General features: G+C 40.0%; 1 protein-coding gene across 4 annotated transcripts in view; it reads left to right on the top strand.

Annotated features, from left to right (window-relative positions):
• Window positions 1-21,998, top strand: part of SYNJ1 (synaptojanin 1) — a 668,969-nt gene that overhangs the window by 301,051 nt on the left and 345,920 nt on the right. For 2 of the 4 annotated variants that reach the window (XM_086933999.1, XM_086933997.1), the window contains exon 12: window positions 16,406-16,571. In XM_086933999.1, coding sequence (XP_086790125.1) covers window positions 16,406-16,571 — 166 coding nt within the window. The remainder of the gene's footprint in view (window positions 1-16,405; window positions 16,572-21,998) is intronic. The other 2 variants (XM_086933998.1, XM_086934000.1) reach the window with 1 other exon arrangement.

The raw sequence follows: 21,998 nt of genomic DNA, 5'->3' as shown, positions 1-21,998 counted from the left end.
TTTGGAATGTTGACAGACACCCGAGAGCCAATCAGCTTTCCGCTCGCGAACTCGCGTAGCGCGCTGGAGCGCGCCCTGGTGCACGTACCGGGGCGCACTTATAGATATATATAGTTTTTTTTAACCTAAATTACTCAAAAATCCACTGGAGCACATATATTGAGACATAGCAAAGGCACATCGGGCTACCAGTCCCTACAACTTTGCCAAGTTTGGTGGAAATCCATTCAGCCGTTCGGGCTAAAAGTGAGTCCAACTGCCCTATGGAAATTAACATGGGGAAAACACGTTTTGGGACCCCCCTTTTATCTCGGCTCCCGCTTGACGAATCCCCCCCAAACTTTCAGGGAAGGAGCGGAGCGCAGCGAGGCAAATTTAAGGAAAAGTACAGGCAGATCCCTCAATCGACGCCAAAGTTATTCCCAATAGAATGTTGCGGATTTCCTATAGAAAACAATCCTAACTATAACTACCTACTGGCGACCGCCAATAGGTAATATATATATATATATATATATATATATATATATATATATATATATATATATATATATATATATATATACACATATATACATTACAATCCCAAGGATTAGTCCTTAATCTTTTCCTCCATAACAATGCTAAACATTGTGGTTTGGATCCTGAATCCTAGCCTATATATTTGTGTATTCCTTACAATGTTTTTTTACTTGCGACAGCATAAAAGTAAATGGCTTAGCATCTACTGTTTTGAAAACAGGAATATATTTTTGTTTAACATCTGTTGATGGGATTTCCTTTGTTTTTACCTTTTGAGTACCAACTATGAGGTAATTCAATTTTGCAGGCTCTCTCTGTTCACTTCAGTCTGTTTTGTCAGGCAGAATCACATGTTCTCATTTGAAAGGAGGCTTTCCAACCGGCAATGTCAGTTTCAATTCCGACCATCTAATTAGAATCTAGGATTCGGGATTTGAAACCGGCCGGTCATTCCGCTGGCTTCCAACGGGTTCAAGGAGCCCATCGGCCAGTCGGAGACTGGCCCGTAATCCCAATAGGATGGCGTTTCCGCCGTCGGTATTATAATGTCTGTTTCTGACAGCCTTTCCAAGCCAGACTACAAACTTTCCGAGCCGGCCTTTCCGACATGGAAAGGATGTCAGAAAGCAACTTTGTGGGCCTCTAGCAGGGCCCCCTTGCATCTGCGGCTATGGTTGTGGCCCTCCCCCTTGTAAATCCCTGCACCGTGTGTCAGGCACCTTGAGGTGTCTGCCACAGGTTGCAGGAATTTACACAAACTCTCATTTCTCTATGGGAGCTTGTGCTCAGGCCGGTTTACGGCCAAAGCACAAGTTCCCATAGAGCAATGGGAGTATGCGACTGCACAGTGCGTGGTCGCCTCTTAATCATGTGTTCGGTACCACCGTCCGGAGGTGTCGGTCGGAGGCAACTCCGACCAACATCGTAATCGGCCCCTAAGTTGGTAAAAGACTCCTTAACAGAACTTCATTTGGATTTTTGATGTGCAAGTTTAAACCTTGAATTCCTGTGTTCTGGGTCTATGATCCTGAGCACAGTGATTAGTGAATAGCAATCTCTTTTCATGTACCCATGTATTTTTCCATATCTGAAACTCATCTTTAAAACATTGCTTGAAGATGTGAGTTGGTGACTCAGAAACCTAGCGGACATATTCAAGTAGAGCAGAGAAGTTTATCTGAAGAGATCAATTAGGAACCAATATATTTGTTTTTATTTGCCTAGTATTTTAGGAAGTTTATGCTCAAGTTCTCAATAAATAGTTCCGCCTGAAGATAACCTCACAAGTGAGCTTCTTGGAACCTTGACTAGTTGCTCTTCTAGCGGACCCCTATGCAGATTTTGTCACATATGACAGTGCATAGTAGCATCTGATCTGCTCAATGCAGTTTTAACTAAACATTTCAACAGAATTAACTCTGATTGTATGGTGTATGGTTTTCTGTCCCGATGGTACCAATCCATTTATTAAAGTATACACTGGGCTTATTCTCTGTAAAGATGATAGTAGAGGGTCTTAGTTAGACTGGGCTAAACATCATCTGGAGAGCCTGCATCTTAGTACTTGCCATCTAACTGCCTTATGTCAAGAATTTGTTGGTGCAGGCAGTTTGCCCTCCAGCCATGTCCTTTTAGGGATATGCATGCCTTAAAAGGCGTCCTTGTGCAGGTATTGACCCCCATTAGCCTCCACAAAGAAGTACTGGATTTCTTGCTGTCTGTGGTAAAATAGAAATTCCTGCTCTGATAGTTGATTCTGCATTTTAAGAAACCGCCTCAAAAGAATGCGTATCTTAGATTGCAGGTGGCTAAAAGTTTTATCAAACAAAATTCAAATTACATTTGGTTTTGAAAAAGACCTTACCGTAAACTTTTTAGGAGACTACACAAGCTTTCTGATTTGGACTGCATTCTGAAGCATACCCTGCAACTAGCCAGAACATTTTTTCTTCTTCTTAGATTTTAACACAAACAATGCTAATTGCACTATTTTCACACAACACTTTTTTCTTCTGATTAATTGAGTGTAAGTTACACCCCACCAGCATCCGTGTGCTTAAAACCGAAAAACAAATTACCTCTGAAGATCACAAACCAACCTAAAGCAGTTGGGTTATACTGTTTGTGCAGTATAACCCAGCTCCTATTATGCTTCAGAAACTGTACAATCAAGTATCTGTAAGTGTAAACTTTCCACACTGTTAAAGTGGTGCTTTTCCTGTTTATATTGTTTTTCACATCTGTAGTCTCTTTTGCTTGTTCAGAAATCATCTTGTTTAGTGTGTTAGAAGTGCATTGTTGAGTGAGGGGTGAAATGGGACTATCTGGTCCCACCAGAATCTACCTTAAACTACATCTTTTTAATTCACTCTTTTTAATTAACTTTCCTATTAATCCCAACACTGTGTGGTAATGTTTTTAATGCACTCTTTAATTGGTACTGCCTTTAAAACGGTGTCGTTTGCTTTTTGTTGGACATGTTAGGTTTACAGGAGGAGGTTTCTCTTCATCATTTAAACGTTTGAAGATAATAACCCCATATTTGTTTAGGAAGTAAGCATTTTATTTACTTCCGATTGTGTATCGTAAGATCTTCATTGGTAATCATAAACATTAGAATTTGTACCTGAACACTTCTGGGATCTGCTGAGATCGGACCTCTTCTTTAACCAAATATACGTATACCTTAAAGGAATACATGTTAAAAATAATTGCCCTCCAAGTGACAAAAGGAGATAGAACTGTCACATACAATCAAGCCATTTTGCAAACTTTCAAATGTTTTACCATTTCATTAAAAAATATATATAATTATTCAAAACAAAAAATGGAGAAAATTAATGTTTGCAGCATATTCCAACTTGCTGCCTCTAAATAACACTGGAAACATATCTGAAGTGAAAATGTATCCAGATTGGCAGTGGTCTTGTAGAATTATAAATACAGAAGGGCTCTTTAAGATCCCAGCAGTTTTACTAATCCCATCGTGCTGTGTGCTGCTGGAAAGCTTTGGTTCTTTCTTGCTCATACGGAGAGGATCTTAGAACTCATATGGATTTTTTAAATCCTTTTTTTCACAGAAATCTATTTCAGGACTTAATTTGCAATACCTTAATGTCTTATAAAGAGTTTCCTGACAGGAATTTTGCTTTTTTGACAATATTTCTCTTCTCCCTTTTGACAAGCAAGCAATTTGTCAAATATCCTAGCTATGGAATAAAAAACAACTAGTGACCCACATGCATTTTGTCACTCTATCCAGTTCCCACACAGTTGCCCATTTTGTCAAAAAATGTCCCAGAAACCCCTACACAACTGGGAGGACATTCACCTCAGAAGTAGGTTGTAGGATGACTTTAATGTGCAGAAGATGAGTGGAATATCAACAAATAGCAACTCAAGGGGCTCATTCAATAGAAACTCACTACTTTACCCCCAAGGATTTCACCAAGGTGTGATGCAGGGAGAAGAGTGGGGATAAGAACATTGCCACTTGCAAACACAGGCATCTGGCCCATGTGGCATCGAGGATTGGTTTAGTTACTGATTCCTTGCCATCAAATACTGACTCAATGCCTATCTCAAATCGAAAGAGCCGCAAGATTATGCCTATAGACTGCTTTGGCATCACTGAATGGGTCATTCCCCCGCACGCCATCCAAGCATTTGCAATCCAGTCATTTCAGCTTCGAACACACTTTGCATTCAAGGCACTCTACGTCATCTCATAGGTCTTTGACGTCGAGGGCCGGAGACTACAGGAGAATTTGAATTTACACTTCTTCTAAGTCTCCCCAGAGGGATCCTCCCTTTCTCCAGCATTAGATCTTTCTTAGATTCCCATGCTTGAATTGTTTCTGACAGTACATAATGTTGGCTTCCAAAAAATAATCCATCCCTCTTGCTGCTGCTGCCGACCATCAGACTTCTTCTGTGCCAAGGAAAATAGTGAAAAAATGATCAGCGTCAACCGCCTCATCGTCTACGGACCCATTGTCATCGATGAGCCCTTCCATCATCGATGGCTGAATTCTCGTTGACATCACCTTATTGCTTGTTCCAACTTCTTCAGCAGACATCATGACTTCTGTCTTTGCAATGATGCTACAGAAGGTACTGTCAAACCTATGTACATCTTGCAGACTGTGGATTTTGCTGAATTTTTACATAAATTTTACTCTGCACCTGTTGTCACTTAAGGTACCGGAACACATGATGGAACGTGTGGAGGAATATGATGTAGAGGAAATCATTTCAGATATTGGATAATTCCGGACAGCCTAAAATCTGCATTAGTTGAATGTCCATTATATGCCAGTTTATGACGCAGACCCAGCATCATCTTTATCTCCACCTCAACCAACAACAGCTCTACAGCTGCCCGCGCTTTCTCAGTAACCTCAAGCTACGGCTCCTCAGCACTGCAGCTTGTTGTCAGTCCAGTTTACGCCAGATGATGTAGGCTAACAAACTAATGATCCAAGAGAGGATAAAAAATGTGAAAATAAGGAGGGACAGGTGGAAGACCATATTGATTGAGCAGGTAGTGAAGATGATGTTGATTCACTGTGAATTTTGTGGAAATGTACTAAGAATACTAAACACCAGTGTATGCCTTTGAAGTTAAGGTCTGTGCTGCGCAGGTAGGCTGAGATACTGGCCTGGTTACATGTGAACATGTAAGCACACGTGTGTGTAGGTAGGCACGCTTAGCGTTTGAGACTGCGTCTAGTTCAGCCCAAAAAAATGCAACTGGGGCTGTTCCCTGATGATACAAAACCTGGCAAGATGGCTTTCAGTCTGAAATTGTGTTCACCCACAGAAAGGCTAACAGACCCCTAGAAAGAACACTTACAGCACACTTCACCTTCAGTGGTTCTTTAACTCCTGCTTTATATGCTGGTGTAGCTCTTCATGCCCTTCGTCGAACTGTCAGAACAGGCACACATTCACCAAACACTACGGCCTGGATATGGGTGCAGCAGCAGATTCTGCAGTGAATCAAGCAGTTTTACGCAATTCTTTCAATAGTCTGAGCCTGTTTCCAGCTTTATTTCTGTTCTGCAACTGCCTTCTAGTCTAAATAAATCTATGAAAGATTCAATGAGGGAGAAGAAAGTAGTTGTAGCTACAGTTCTCCAGTGTCAGTATGTTTCTTAGATTCAACCATGATCAACCCGTCTCCCTGGTCAGAGGTAGGGAAGAAAATGGTCCCAGTGGAACATAATTGAAGGAAATAATTCTTTATATAGCATCATGCATTAAAATTACTTGCAATAAGAGATTCTGCTCAATATTGTTTAATCCTATTGAACACACATAAAAATGTTCAAAATCCAGCCAACATCTGGAAAGTATATGCAAAAGTGCCCCAAACAGGAACAAATGGAAGGTGAAAATTGTGTGCAAAAGTGAAGGTTCTGTGGGAAAAGAAAGGTAGTGACAATATATACATTCACAAAATTATATACAGAAAATCCTGTCCAGCCTGACATATGGCTAAAAAAAACTAATATTCAGCCATTGTGTTAAATTTGGCGTAGTGAAAAAGCACTGCTGTCCACACGGGCAATCGAAAAGAAAAAGTCGACGTTTTGACCCCAGGGAAATTGTAGGTTAACCTTGATCCTTACAGAGGGGTCTTCCTCAGGACTGAAGCGAGGCACCGTGAAAACACCAATGACTTTGGTGGTCAAAATGATCATAGTGGGCCCGTGGGCTCCGGTAGCAGGGAGTGGACGGATGGAAATTTCTATTTTGCTTAATTAGATATGTCAAATTCATCCAAAAAACGGGCCAAGATTAATCAAAAGGTTCTGTGTTTCCTGAGATGTCTGCATCCGTTCGCCGCATCGTTAGTATCTTTTTATGGTTTGCGTTAGAAAGAGACCTGATACTCCGGGCAGAATAATGTGTAGCACCGCGGATAGGACATTGAAAATAGTCAGGGCAACAGCACTCCTTGGCCGGTATGAAAGATCCTTATGGGAATCTTTTAAAATGTTTTCTACTGTCTTCCCTGAGGAAAGAAAGGTTTTTTAAAAATGTATTTATGTCAATTCCTTTTTTTTTTAATTGTCAGTGAGGGCATTCTAGTCAATACCAGACCAAAAGTCAATACTTGGATTTGGCAGGCCTAGCTTTCTCTGAATACTTCGATAGTGTTGCAGGTCTTCCTGGTGGATTTTCTTTGGTTCTCACACAAATGCAAAGAACGAAGACAGAAACAGAAACTGTGATGGCTGTGAGCCTGAAAGAGCAGAAAAGAGAGTTCAAGTCACAATACAAACAAACTCCGTTCCTCCGTTCCCATCAGCCTCAGAGAGTTCATTGGCAGCATCAGAGCCAACAACAGTACCACCCTCAATAACCTCTGCTAAAGAGGAGATGAAGAGGCAGCGGTGTATAACCGCAAAAGTATTCAGGTTCAAAATCTCATAATAATCAGCAGTGACTGGCCCATTCCCATTCAGTGTACATCATTATGGTGCTGGGGAAGAATTGCAAACCATCTGAAAGAGTGGTGAGCAAAGCAGAGTGGGTGCCGAATATTCTGTAAAGTAGTTGTGCTTTTGCTTTCAAGGCATATCTTTTGTCTATACCTCTGAGAAAAATGTTTCGGTTAAAGAGAGATACAGGCAGGCAGGTATTATGGGTAAAATAGCCATAGAAACAGCCCCACCAGCACAGAAAGTGAGAGACGTCTACTTGAGATACTTCCTCATTCAAAGAAAAGGTCCCAAGAAAGGGTGCATACTAATCTTGGAGCTAAAGAAAACCAAGAAGTGGATGAAAATGGAGAAATTAAGCATGCTGACCATTCATCAGGTTTACCCATAACTAGAGGTATAAAACTGGATGTGTTCAGTGGATACACAAATTGCATATTTCCAGATTTCAGCCTTCTAGGGGGAGAGGACCTTTCTGAGGGAAAACTTGCATTATAATTTCTTCCATGTGGCTGAAAACCTGCCCACAGGACATTTTCCAAGTGCATGACTATGGTACTAGAGTACTTCAGACAACAACAACAAAATCTACCCTTATCTGGGCAATTGAGAAATCAACGTCAGCAGCCTGCACACTGTTCTGAAAGACATTTACTCTCGAATCATTTGGTCTTCATGTGATTTTTCAAACATTAATCTCTAGTGCAGATTCTGAATTTACCTACAAGTCTCAATAAATACCAACATAAAGGACAGAGTGGTGTCATTGTTAACAAATGTCTGATCCTTCTGAAAAATTGGAGTCCTACGGCGAGGCAGATATTGTCCCATCTGGGTTCTATTGCTTTTGTATATTTATTGTACCAAATACTAGGCTATGCATGAGGCCTCTTCAATTGTGCTTAGAGGGTCAGAGTCATGGGAGATGGAAGGACAAGCTTCCTCTGTCACAGGAAGCAGTTCAGGCTCTTTAATGTTGGCATAATCCGTCCAGTCTCTTAGTGTATACCTTTCAGTCTACATAGTCCAACTCACTGCCATAAGGGATGCATCCCTTATGGGCTAATGAGCACACCCAGAGAATCTAAGCATTCTGGAAACATGGACGGAAAAGGAAAGATTTTTCCATATCACCATGCTGGAACTCTGGGAAGTTCGCCTAGGCCAACAGCTTTCCTTTTATCTCTGATGACTGAGAGGATAGTGACCAAAGTAGACTGTAGTAAGGCTTTGTGTTATCTTAACACACAGTGAAGCACCAGTTTCAGTGGGTGAAACCAGTTCCAAGTGGATTATTGTGAGGGGCATGGTAATCACTGCAGAACATCTGACGGTGGTACATAACTACCATGCAGATGCACACAGTAGTAGCTGCAAAGAAACTCAAATAGGTTTGGGATAGCAAGGTAGTAAAAAACATTTTCAAAGAATCAGGGCATCCCTGAATAGATTTGTTTGCTATAAAAGGAAACATGAAGTATACAAACTATGTCTCCAGTTACCCTGATCGAAAATCTATGGGGATGCCCTTTTGATGAACTGGTTCAATAATCTTCTATATTTTTATTCTGATTCCTCTGATCCCATAGGTGCTAATCAAACTAAAACAGTTAAAAAAAACAGAATTAGTCTCGTTCCCCTGGACAGGCAAAGACAGTGGTAGTATTCATATCTTTTTCATCTGTGCTTCACAGGTGGCTTCCATGCAAGCCAAATCTTTTCAACCAGTTCCAGGGCCAGGTGTTCCATCCAGGTTCAACATTGTTGATCTTAAGTTTACGGAATGTGTGTGTTTGAGCTTGCCAACGGATTGCATTGACATTATTAAAAGAGGCAAAGAAGCAGAGTATGAGAGCAGCATATTCCTTCAAATAGAAGAGTTTATTATCATGATAACAGAAGGATGTGGACCCATATCGGTCATTAAGGTTAAGGTCTAAAAAGGATTTCTACTCTTGTTTGTAAATAATCTCCCCATTACCTTAAAATGTGGTTCTTGTGAAGGTAACTGACCCACCTTAACTACACACAAAACCTCTTTGCAGCATATTTTGTGTAAGATTGCTTTTCTTATTGGGATACGTTTATTTATAGGGTTAGCAAGATTCAAGCATTACACATTCAGGAACCTTACAGGGTCTTTCATTCAAACAGGATAGTTTTGAGAATCCATTCATCATTGCTTCCAAAAGTGGTTTCACAGTTTCATGTAAACTTTTCTATTTCCCTACGAAAATGTTTTTAATACCCTCGTTCTGCAGTAGATAATGTGCTTCATACTTCAAGTATTTGTAGAATTTTAAAGTTTTATTTAGACAAAACCAAAGTCTTCAAAAAATCTTTGCACTTTTTTTGTTAACAACGGTTCATTGAGGCTATCCAGCTTCTAGGCGGTTCATTTCCTGGTAGATTGTTTCATTACCTGCTTATGTACTAGTAGATAACAAATTGCGTCCGGGGAGGTGCAAGGTCCACTCAGCCAGAGGTAAAGTGGCTACATGGTTGAGAAATGTGCCATTGCTTGTCATTGTCATGTGCTGCAACGTGTGTGTGTCTCCATAATTTAAAAAACAAATACCGTTTGGACTCAGACGCCAAGACAGATGCAGTAGTGGGCAAAACTACTTTAAAAATCTGTTTGTGTAGGATATCCTTATTTCATTTCATGGATTCCTTTGCTGTCCGGTTTTATGTCATTCAAGATACACTTTTAGGGGATGAGCTTGCTCTTTTAGAATAATGTTTGTGAGTTTCACTGAATATGCTATGATGCAGAGGAGGAAGTTGCTTACTTGTAATGCTAGTTCTGCATCACAAACATTTTCTTTGAAGTCTTAAACAACACTCTGGCTACCTCTCTTGAAATACAGGTACAATGGTTTAAATGTACTTGAAGTTCTATCTTGTAGTATTTCCAGAAGAATTGTTGGTCTTCATCTACTGACAGTACAATGTATGATGAGATTTGCAAAGTTGCTGGATTCTTAAAGGGAACATCACTTTTGACTTCTGCAAGACAGTGGCCTATCTGGCTACATTTTCACTTTATTTTAGAACTATTGAGCAATGTGATTTAGAGGCAGGGACTTTGAATATGATATAGTTTGTTGTCCTTTGTATTATAATTTGTAGTATTCTTTTACTTTTTTAAAATGGAGTCATTATTTTTACCATGTATTTCTATCTGGTATACGTAGCTATGGTAAAAGTGTTCTGGGATCTTGTGCATTTGGGGCAGAGTATTCTAATGTTTGACTTCAGTGAAGATGCATACAGGGCAAATCTAGGATGACAAGTAAGTAACTTTAATCTCTTTAAATTGCTTTTGATTTTTTGAGGTTTATTGTCAGTGCTGTGTTTCAAGAATGCCTCCTGGCAGATTCTTCTCTTTCACTAACTTTCATGTGCCTCTTCTTCGTAGTCTGTGCCTGGATGGCCAAATAAGTCTTCTTTAGTTTAGTGTTTTAATGCAGAATCCTCAAAAACATTGTGTAGCACTTAACAAGGTGAAACATCAGAATGCTGTGCTTTTTTAAGTTGTTATGAAGTTGCTTTTATAGCCTAGGTGGACCACCAATTTGTGAATCAATTATTATTTTCACCAGTTTCTGCAGTATCTGTGGTATTAATATTGCTCATAAATAGGTTGATAAAACAACTTAATTAAAACGCCTTCCATTCTGATGACGGCCCCCGGCCGTCATGCATCACGGTTGGCGTTTGCTGATGGCTGGGGGCCGTCATGACCACGCCCGCGATCAGAATGTGCCGCACAGGCGCAGAATTCCAGCAGCAGTGGAGGGGTTAAGTTGCTGTTAGATTAAAACAGTAAACAGCAATTGTTCTGCTTCTCCTTTGGCATAAAGGATCTAACCTCTACTAGTTTGCATAACCAATATTATTCCTACCGCGCCACATGCCACAAATTTCATTTCATTTGATGGCCGTGCATGTTATAGTTTCATTGGATTACCTTCTATGTGCTTGATAGTTTCATATAATCACCTTCTATTTCTGATTTTCGTTTGATCATCTTCCAAGTTTGTGATAGTTTAATTTAATCACATCTGGGTGTGTGTTAATTTCGTTTGATCTCCTGTGCATGCTAGTTTCATTTGATCACTTTTCGTGCTAGTGGTGGTTTTACTCAATTGCCTTCCATGTTAAAGTTTTGTTTAATCAACTTGTGTGTTGGTTTGATCTGATCATCTCCCACGTGTATAACAGTTTAATTTAATAACCTTCCAACTGTGTGATAGTTTTATTGTATCACCTTCTGTGTGATGGTTTGTTTTGATCACCTTCCATGTCACAGTTTCATTTGACCACCTTTGCCTGCAGAATACTTTAATTTGATCCCTATCAGAGTATAATTAAATCACTTTCCATATGCATGCTAGTTTCATTTGAAAACCTTCAGTTTGTGACCGTTTCATTTAATCACTCCACATGTATTAGATTTCCTTTGACTTGCACTCAACTTGTTTTTGTTTAACCTTATGTTTAAACTGCATGGTGGTGCACTCAGCATTTTAACATTTCTTGAATTTTCGTATAATACTCATTTATTGAAGTTTGCAAATTGACTTACTATTTTGTGTTTAAAGTTTGAGTTAAACGACTGAACGCATTTAACCCAGAGTAATAGGCAGGGATGTTAGAATTGAACATAGAAACAAGCCATCCTTACTTCACAGGCGAATGTTTACAAGTTTACATTTCGATACTAACAGTATTTTCACTAATTCCTTGACTAATTCTTTTTCGCTTTCACTGGATTCATTCGATGCATTGCCTCATATGTTTATGGTGAGTCGGTCTTTTAATCCCTTGCGTTAATATATACCCTGAGAACATTTTGGTGTTTGTTTTAGACTTGGCTGCTAGCACATGAAACTCTGGAAATCATTTGGAATCACTAACCCCAGAATAGAAATATGAAACGAATAGTGATATTCTGCTTTCCTGCCCTATATTGACTGCTTTGGTCTGTTGCATGCTGAGATACAGCTTTACAGATTAGGTCAGAATTAACGCTTTTTCTTAAAATAATAACAGCTCATGAATTATCTCTATTGTGAAAATGTTTTTTTAAAGCGACCTGGCTATATTGACGGACTTAAAACAGTTTATTTTACAAAGTTAATAATATTAAAAATATATTTTCGAAACATATTTTTGTATATTTCAAGGTCAATCCAAAATGCACTCGTATCTGTTTTTATCAATTATGGCAAAATAAAAAATCAAACTAGACATTTTAAAGCATTTTTTTAACATTGTTATTATTTTCCAATGCAATTAATACAATGGAGCGAGTTTCAACACCTGGTACTTTAAGTATCACAAATCAGATTTTGCATTTCTTTATTTGCCCAGCACAACAGTACATCCACAAAATCTCCTGCCATGTGCCCTACCCATTTGAATCGTTTTCAGTACAAACTCCCTGTCCCTCTACCTGCATTACAACCAGTCTCTCCTACATATCCCTCCAGTCTGAAATCTTCCTTCACTTTCTTATCTGTACAAACACTTTTCATACGCATTTCCTCAGCCAGTATCCATTAGTTCGACTTTTGTACCACCCATAAAACGATGGGGCACTGCTTTGCCTCAACTGTATATATGTGCCTCTTTGCAAGGAACATGGTAAAGGAAACAATTGTATATCTCATTTTCCTTTTTTAGGTCTTGACTACAGATTGCTTTTGCTGTCTATTGTCCAGACCTATTTTTTTCCAGTAAATATAGGGAGATCTTGCGGACGGCCCATGCTCATGGCTTGTTGCATACCCCACTTCCCTGCTTCTGACTCAATGGCTTTTCTCCGTATTCTTCTGTTTGTCTCGCCCCGGAGAATTTTGCTCTTGGGATATTCTAACTGGATTCGTTTTATCTTTCCAGAGCTGACGTCAGGAAACAGTTTTCCCTTTTTAATGGTCGGGTGGCTTTTGATGTTTAGCGCTCCAAAGGAGTACATAGGCTTGTTTTCCTCTTGTGTGTCCAGTTGCTCCCTCCCCCTCGCCCATTTTCACAATGTGTGTCAGTTCCACGTTGCTCCACTGGGCTCAGCCCAATTTCCTTTTCTGTCTCATGACTTCCCTCTCTCCCTCTCTCCCTCTCCCTCTCCCTCCCCCTCTCCCTCTCCCCCTCTCTCTCTCTCTCGTTCTCGCTCTCTCTTTCTGCTTTTTTCTTCATTACTCACCACCCATTGCCCCCTTCCTCCTCTTCTTGCCACCCTGCCTCCCAGCTTACCTCTCCCCCGTCATCCCCATCCAGCTCAATAGGCTATCATATAAATATAAGTACCAGTTGCTGGGTACTCCTGTAATTAAAGTGCCAGCGCATGGTGTTTTACATTCTGCTTTTACCCATGACATTTTATGGCCATGTGATGTTTTCTTGGAGTGTGGTCAAGCACTGGCCAGCCCCTGCGTGGGATGGGAAACCAGGGGCAACTGGGATATTGCATACTAAATTTATAGAAAGAGAATTGCTCAGCTCATTTACAATGCAGTAGCCTTGCAGGTAGCCTCTGCTCTTCCCAAGTCCACCAGCTTTTTCTGCGGATATTTGCAGGGTAAGTGAGGTAGCAGCACAGGGCCATGAAAAGCCATACATGAAAGCAGAGCTTTGGGCACCTAGCAGTACAGCTGGCTCTTAAGTCACCGTATCTCAGTGCCACAGCTTTAGGACGTTGAGCAGGGGGTTTACAATGAACAAATAAAGAAATAAAGCAAGCTAGGCCTTACTTTGTTTTTGTGCACTAAAGGCCATACTCTACGTAAGGCGCACAGTCACTGTTAGTGTTCCAAAGCACTTTTAATGAGCTGCGCCCAGTGCAGACTGGGTAAGTGCACCCTATTACATGAAATGCCCGCCATCATAGGACAGTAGCAGTGCATTATACTTTGTTTACCAAGAATCTCAGTCTAACTGGTATAAGTTTCAAATTAGTCACATTGCATTACAGTCAATAGAAGTTACTGTAGGGTTCATCTAAAATATTTTGGAATTCATATTCATTACTATTTTTTATTTCACAGCAATAACTATCTCATGCCTATAGCCGCAATATAATCTTATTGAGTCAAATGTATGATAGTTTTCATAACATGGATTGAAAAAGGCAGTTTGCATTAAAATGACTGTTTTGCCTCGATTGATACGGTCCTGCTCTATTAATTCAAATGTTGAGTATAGGTCAGAATCTTCAAATTGTGCAATTGTGTCTTGTTAGAGAGTGTTCTTCGAGTATGAGTGTGTCGATGAGCTAATAGCTGCAAATTTTCCTGACACTGAAAACTATTTTGTAATCTTCCAAATTTAAATTCCCAGATGCACGGAATACGGAACCATGGATGACCAGTGGTATCGTAAAGAAATTGTATAGCAGGCAAGCCTTTACAATGCATCCCAAGCATTCCTAGAAAAGCACCAATGTAAAACCTTTTGTTAATCCTATTATAATGCTCACTTACCATTATGCAACAAACAAGCCTATAATTGTAGACTTACTGGCCCCTCTGCTTAATATTTTAAATGTATTGTCTGAGGCGGCAGATCAGATGTAATACATTGATCCCAATAAAAAGGGTGATACCATTAAACCAAACAATAGTAAAAAACACAAATATACTGTAAACAGCAAATTAAATGATGTAAGTGAATGTGTTCAGACATCATTCTTAGAAAGCTTTAACTTCAGCACATTAGAAGAGATGCATTTCGCTGAAGGGTTGAAAATGTAGATTAAATAATTGCACAACATAGTAATTCATCCTTTTCTGGATTTTGTCCCTGATGGCTATTATTGACAGGAACAAATAGCATTACTTGTTCAATTTACCCTGTCAAAGTAACAAATGTAGTCCTCAAATATGATCAGATTTTTGGCCAGTTAGCAAATATATTTATACAGAGTGAGCTCAATGAAGGCACCCTATACAGCCAGAAGTTTGGGTAAGCCACTTGGAGATCTTGTATGGTATTGCGTACTAATCATACATTTTCTTGTGGTGTTGCAATTTGTATTTTGTAGCAGTAGTGACCTTATGCAAAAAAAATGTGCACTCTTAATCTCAAGCAGTGTTGATTATCACTGGGTAAATGTTTTGAAAATACAGATAAATATTTTATGGAGATGCATGTTTCTAAAAGAGCTACATTAACAGATGCAGTTCAGTGGGTCAAGCTAGTCCTTGTTTCCACTGTTGGGCACTCAGAATCATAATTGCAAAGAAAGTATAATGATCCCTTTAAACATCTCATGATGGTGAAATGTTCCAAAGAATAATTCTAGACCTTAATATGTTTCACTTGTCAAAATGCAAGGCCACGCCATCAGAGATTTAATATGTTCAAATGACCCCAACTTGCTATGGCCTGGGTCAAGAAAAATATAGTTTCACAATACTCACTCATCTGTGTAAGTGAGGCAAGTTCTCTGTGTACTCCTTAACCCATGGCTGCACACTGGCGACTACAGATACGAGAAGGTAGAGTTTCAAAAGTAAAGTCTAGGAGTCCCAGCAATCACACCTTAGAGTTCGTGTTTTACCACCCATTAATAAGTTGGTTTAATCACTTCTTGATTGCCCTTTCACTCCAAATTGCTTGATTTTATGCCGATCTTCTAATATTGCTAACTCAGACAACTGTTTTTCGCCTACCACTTTGACAAATGTACCCATTTCAATGGTTTTTCAAATTGCCACTACATCCCTGTAAGCCCTGGCTTCAGGAACTATAGTCATCAGTATTTGATCACTGTAAAAATATACTGTCTTCAGCAGTATTGCTATTGCTCATATTAACCATTAAACAAAATAAATGCAAAATGTTATCTGTCTGGTTTATCAAGGAGCTGAACACCTAAAAATGATTACTTCAGTCTGGTCAAAGCATGTTTCTAGGACTACTACAATTTCTAAACCCTCAAACAAAGCACAAATTGAATGCTTGCTACATCATCCAATGTCAAGCATTCTGTGCTCCTTCCACCAATTAGAAATTGTAGATAAGTCATTGGGCAGCATTGATCACACCCAAAACCATAAACACATTTCATGTGATGCAACCTATGATATCTTATTATAGTCACAGGATGTGTGTTTCAGGGTTCTTTTTCTAACAGACATGTCTAGTTTTTCATTATAACTCTTATTCTTTTTTTAAGTTTATGCTGCAATAGGTCTTCTATACACAAAGCAAAGAAAAACTATTGGTACATATAACAAAAATCAACATTCTAATGCAAAAGAAAGGCTAGTTAGTGTAAAATCAAATGGGAATGTTCCAACAACCTGCGCCTTAAAATATAAAGTTAGATTATTGATGAAATGTATGATGAAAGAATGGTGTGCATTGTGTAGGGGAATATTTCTCCTAACTAATTATTGTACCTATCTCTCTCTCTCTCTCTCTCTCAGGGTGGAAAGCTGAAAGACGGGGCTCGTTCTGTTACACGAACCATTCAGAATAACTTTTTTGATAGTTCCAAGCAGGAGGCCATTGACGTTTTACTATTGGGCAATACCCTAAATAGCGATTTAGCAGACAAAGCACGGGCTCTCTTAACAACAGGCTGTTTACATGGTACGTGTTTTGTTTGTTTCTGTATACTTGGGAATAATTGTGCTGAAGTAGAAGGCAGAGAACTGATTATCGGTTGAGCTAACAAAAAGCCAAGTCATAAAGCAGTATTACTTCTGGTGTAACCCAAAGATTCCAGTCCTTCGGAATAACTTTCAACCTATAAAAGTTGTAAAACCTGTATATACATGTTGTCTAGAACAAGTTGCCTTCTGGTGGAAACAATTATTATTGAAAAATCACATATTTACTTTATGCATCTAATTTAATATTAAGCTGGTTTATAGACAAGGTTAATGACTCCTGATTTTGAGGCAAGCATGTTATGTTTACTTTACGATCCCCCCAAATAAATTACATATTCATGTTTACTTTGGTTACAAAACATTATGGCATCCCAATGGTCTACTTCCTCTCTATACCCGAAATGATACCCATCTACTTTCATGTCCTAGTTGCTCCTCATTCTGCTTCAATTTTTAATTGTTTACAGCTGCAGCTTTAAATATTGACAGAGATGAGATCTTGTGCTATTAAATGTTCTGAGCTTTAGTATAGTTCTTTAAGAACTTAGAGGATATAAATACATGCATGCAAACTGAATTGCATCCTGAACAAGATAGTTCCAATGTATCAGACTGTCATGTGACACTAGGGTAGAATGTTCTTGCTTGTGATGGTTTCTTTTATTCATGTTGATGTCTGTGACTGTTACAAGAGCCAAGCTTTTCTAAATGTAGAGAAAGTGAAAACGAAAGAAACTAATGGGATTGTGAAACGAATATTTTCTAACAAACAACTTTTAACAAAGCATGAATTGCATACTATTTATTTGTGGAAAGTGTTTTGCAGGTATTTTAAAATAACTAAACTGTGCTTTGTTTAATTACTAATTATAATTATTTCATAGTATTAATATACAAGGCCAGATCTGTCCTGATGTTAAAAGTATTTGTAAGTCTCCCTGTCCCAGGTTTAAAACATTCAGACAGATTTACATCAGACAACATGCACCATACATTTTGAAAGTGGAAATATGCTTTTTAGGCAGTATTATTTGTTTTGTGACTGTTTGGAAATCCAGGTGAAATATTTAGAATCTCTTGGAGTCCCCCTCATGGCAACTCTTCTGTGCCCAATTTCCTTTGTGTCCTGAGTTTGTGGTATTTGATTACATCACACAAATCTCTTCTCGTCTTTCTTTGTCCCGATGCCCAGGTCTCTTCCTTCCTATGAAACCTCACCCCATGTGCACGTTTCTGCCTTGCCACAGTGTAGGAAGGCTTCTCCTATGTTGGCTGAGTTCAACTTCTGGAAAATTTCTGAGGCAGTAACTCATTTGAGCTATGATAACAATAAATGTGTCCCACTGTCTGTGCCAGCCATGTTGATGGACCATCTGTTTATCGCTTGGGCTATAATCATTAGTATGTTTCCAAAGAACATTTCATGAAACCTATCAGAGCTTCAACGACTTAAATACCAACAAATTGTATTTATCTTTTTTTCCTGTCTTAAGACATGCTATTACCATAGTAAAATGAAGATCCTATTTTCATATCTTAGAATATCTATGCTGCTCTTGTTTAGGCGATAGAGGGTGGGAATACTGTGTTCCTCTCTGGAAATGCAGTCAGGCTGTGGATTTCCTGCTCATACTATTTCTCCCTACCTGTGGGTCCAAACATGTATCAATTTTCTCTATACGTCCACCTTGACTTGTGTGGATATATAGGACTAAGGTTGTGAAAACAGAAATTTTAAACCATCAAAAAGGAAATTAATATCCTGAGCATGAAAATATCTATTTGACACCTTGCTCCCTCCAAATGGTTTTGGATTGCAGGCAGTAGATACCTCTACTCACTAAGCCTGATTCACAAAATGCACTTTGTAGCACATTTTGGAATACTACAAAACGTACTACCAATTGCAATTCACAAGCTAAATGTGGAATTTTACACCTCTACATTACCTCTACTTATGTGCGCTGAGTGCTTAACCTCAACTGCGGAGTCTCTGTACACTTTAGTACACATTTTAGTAGGGAATGTGGGTGGGACTGGGGGAAATGGGTGGAAAAGGGGCAGACTTAATACAAAAGGGTATTGAATTAAGGAGTAAGTGGGGTTTAGATAGGGACAGGAAGGAGTTTAGGGTGGGACGTCACCCACCCACCCACAACTAAGCCAATTGCATTACTCTAGGGGTGGAGACATGTAACTTACACTTTTGTGGTAAGTTTACACTCTGGGTGTGTGAGTACAAAAAGTAGTAATCTTACTCCAAAGTCTAAGTTACTTTTGTGTTAATCAGGTCTACTGAAAATAAGTATGGATCTCCATGAGCGGAACTTGAATACTTGATCCTTTCTTGGCTCTTATGTTTCCATGCTTCAGGTATTTCACAAGTACTAAATTGTGTTCTGTTGGGTACTTCTACTGCCTCACCTCTTGAACTCTTCTATGTGCCATACTTGATCTGAAAACTTTTCCTGCAATAGATTCTGCAACCCGGCAGGTGGCACCACAGGTCTGTGTTGCAGGGTCATCCCACCTCTGGAAGTGGGTGCCACCCTGTGCAACAATGTTGGTTTTGTTTTTTTCGTGCCCTTAATGAAGATGTGGAGCTCTACTCCCAAACCTTTGGGTCGTGTTTGACTCTCTAAAACCTACTTTGACACAGCATACAAAAAATGTCCCCTCTGAAGACTGCAAGCTTTAAACATTCCCGGACCTGGCAAAAACAAATGTTGATTAGGGATCCTGCACAATTTTTGTTTTCATGCTTAGGTTTAAAGCATGACTTGAAGTTCTGCAACAAGTGCTCCTTCATGCACGCTAACGCTATCTGGGAGAGTGAAGCAAAGCTCTGTGTTACCAACCTCAAGAAGCTACGTCTGTCATGTTGGAAGTCCCGAGCTTGCTCAAGGTCTAATATCTCAGCCCCGGTGGCCGTCCTCAGTAAGTCCACTGTGACGTAGAAAGACTAACATCTTGATGCAAGCACAAAAGATATAAGTGAAAATCCATATCTCCCTACTGCACCTGTTTCAGGGAGAGGTTGCACAATAGGTGTTCTAAAGATCTGACTCCATCACCATCATCCAACTCTGTTCCCATCATTGGAGTTGATGTGCCATGAATTTCCCAGGCCATCATCAACAATGCCGCAGGTAGTTGCCTTCAAAGAGGCAATGCTGCAGTTTTTCCAAATTATTGTGTGTGTCCCTAGAGCGTTTCTGGGCCCAATTGATTTGCCCGAGCCTCCAATTTGGGGGGCCTGTAGGGCCTGATGGACCCTGTTAGGCCTCTGCCCGGCCAAGATGCACTAGGCTGCACCTCCACCACTTTGCCAAAGACCACACCAGTTTCAGCTGAACTTGATTCAAGAGTCACCAGTTCCAGATTTAATGCTAACACTAATTTCAGATCTCAAGTGTAGTTTATATACATCTTGACAAATGTCTTGGAATTAATTAACCAAGCCCAGCCCCTAGTCTGGGAAGACTCCTCTAAAATGTTCTCGCCTCAGTGCCGGTATTGCAGACGCTTTAAACCTATTTGTGGATCTGATTCTGACTCTGTACCAGACATTCCCCCATAATAAAGGCCACAAAAAGGAGGCTGACAATTTGACACCCCGACGTTACATTGATGCTGGTCTGTACTTAGCCTAACAAAATGCAAGTGGCCTTGACATGTCTCATAAGACTGAGTTAAACTTAGCATTTGATCTCCCTACCGAGGAGAGAGCCTCTTTCTCGGTGGCAGCTTGCAGAGGTGCTAGAGTTGCAGGTGTCTACTATAGAGGTTAAGGTAAATTTGCTCACACATGTTTTACAGCAGTGTCCCTCAGCTTCCAAATTACTGCGGTCCTTCAATGAGGCCTTGATGGAGGCTTTGATGGCAGCCTGGTCAAAGCCTTGCTCCGTGCCACTAGTGAGATTATAATGTTTCCTGGGGTCTTAGGCCTGCCCTGGGGGATCCATCCTTTCAACCAGTAAGGCAAACCATACTACTTTCTGTAGTGTCGTGTAAATTAGCAATGACTGAACCCTTTTGGCTCTTGATGGACTCTGTAGAACTGTGACGTGCATGTTAGAACATAGTGAAGTGAATGCAGGTTTAGAATGTTGTGTTCGCAGTTACACTCAGACGAATAAAGACGTGGTATACTAAGCTCCGTGTGTAGCATAGTGACTAGTGTGTACCCAGGCTCGGGAGGACACTACAACTGGTGAGTAGTATGGGATAAGTAACCCAAAGATTGACCGTTCTCTCCCAGTTTGGTCCAGTACACTGCCTGTGTGTGCACCATATGTGCCTCAGTCGAAGTGCCAAATTGGTGTTTGGCGTATGTATAGTCAAAGAACATTTCCAGCAAGTGTTACGCGTTCAAAGATAATGAAAACCTCACTGAGAAGTCTACACATAGTTGGTCAAGAACCTGCTGGGAAGGCTGTAAAGTGATAGTTACTACACAACCTGAAGCTATACATCATATGGAGAGATAACGCTGCCATCAGAAGGGATGCGATGCAGGGGGCAAACCAGGTGTCAGATAGTACAAAGTGACGCCTAAATGCAAAGTGAATTTGATGCAAGAAATTATCATCTGCTTCCAAAACTGAGTAAAGAGGGTCATCATACCACAGAGTTGTGGTAAGTGGCCCCAGAAGAAGTGCCCGCAGTTGTGTTTACGTCCAACGCAAAGCTGCACATCATCAAAGCTGCTGAGTGGGGCTCAGAACAACTCCATCACAACGGTGACAGATATCCTATCCTGTCTGCTGAAACATAAATCCTATAGGATATAATGTGATTTATATTTTGGCAGATAGGATATCACTGTTGTGACAGAGTTACCTGTATGCCGAGATCAAAATCAGACCCTAAGTTTCAGTGTGTCATCAGCTGCAGAGCTTTTTCACGATGTCGTTCAACGTATCATACAGCCGGGCATGAATGCTTTTAACTACAGTGATGACACATTGGTTTTCGGAGCTAACAGACGGAGCATTATAAAGCTCTCACGCAAATGTTTTGTTTACTTGTTGACGCAGGTTTAACTTTGAATGCCAATAAATATGAGTTCCATAGGACAAAATGAACTTTCTTTGGCCATATCTTTTCTGATGGGGGTATGACACCCAATCCAGCTAAAGTGTAAGTGACGGGCTATCAGAATTAGTAAGCTTGCATCTTTCCTAAGAAACGGAATAGGCTCAGCATTCCTTATAAGCAGAGTCCTATCCTCATTCTTGACTAATGGCCCTCTTCGATTTTCAGGCAAGCAAAGATATATTACCGCCTACATTATTTCAAACCACTGTGCAAATGCTGGAAAGACACTGAGTGGTCTGCGTACTAGAGAGAGAGAGAGAGAGAGCAAAGAAAGGGTGACGTGATAGTAAATGCAACAGGATTT

This window comes from Lissotriton vulgaris, chromosome 8 (genome assembly GCF_964263255.1).
Source record: "Lissotriton vulgaris chromosome 8, aLisVul1.2, whole genome shotgun sequence".
NCBI classification, from domain to species: Eukaryota; Metazoa; Chordata; class Amphibia; order Caudata; family Salamandridae; genus Lissotriton; species Lissotriton vulgaris.
This window is presented reverse-complemented; position numbering and strand designations above follow the sequence as displayed.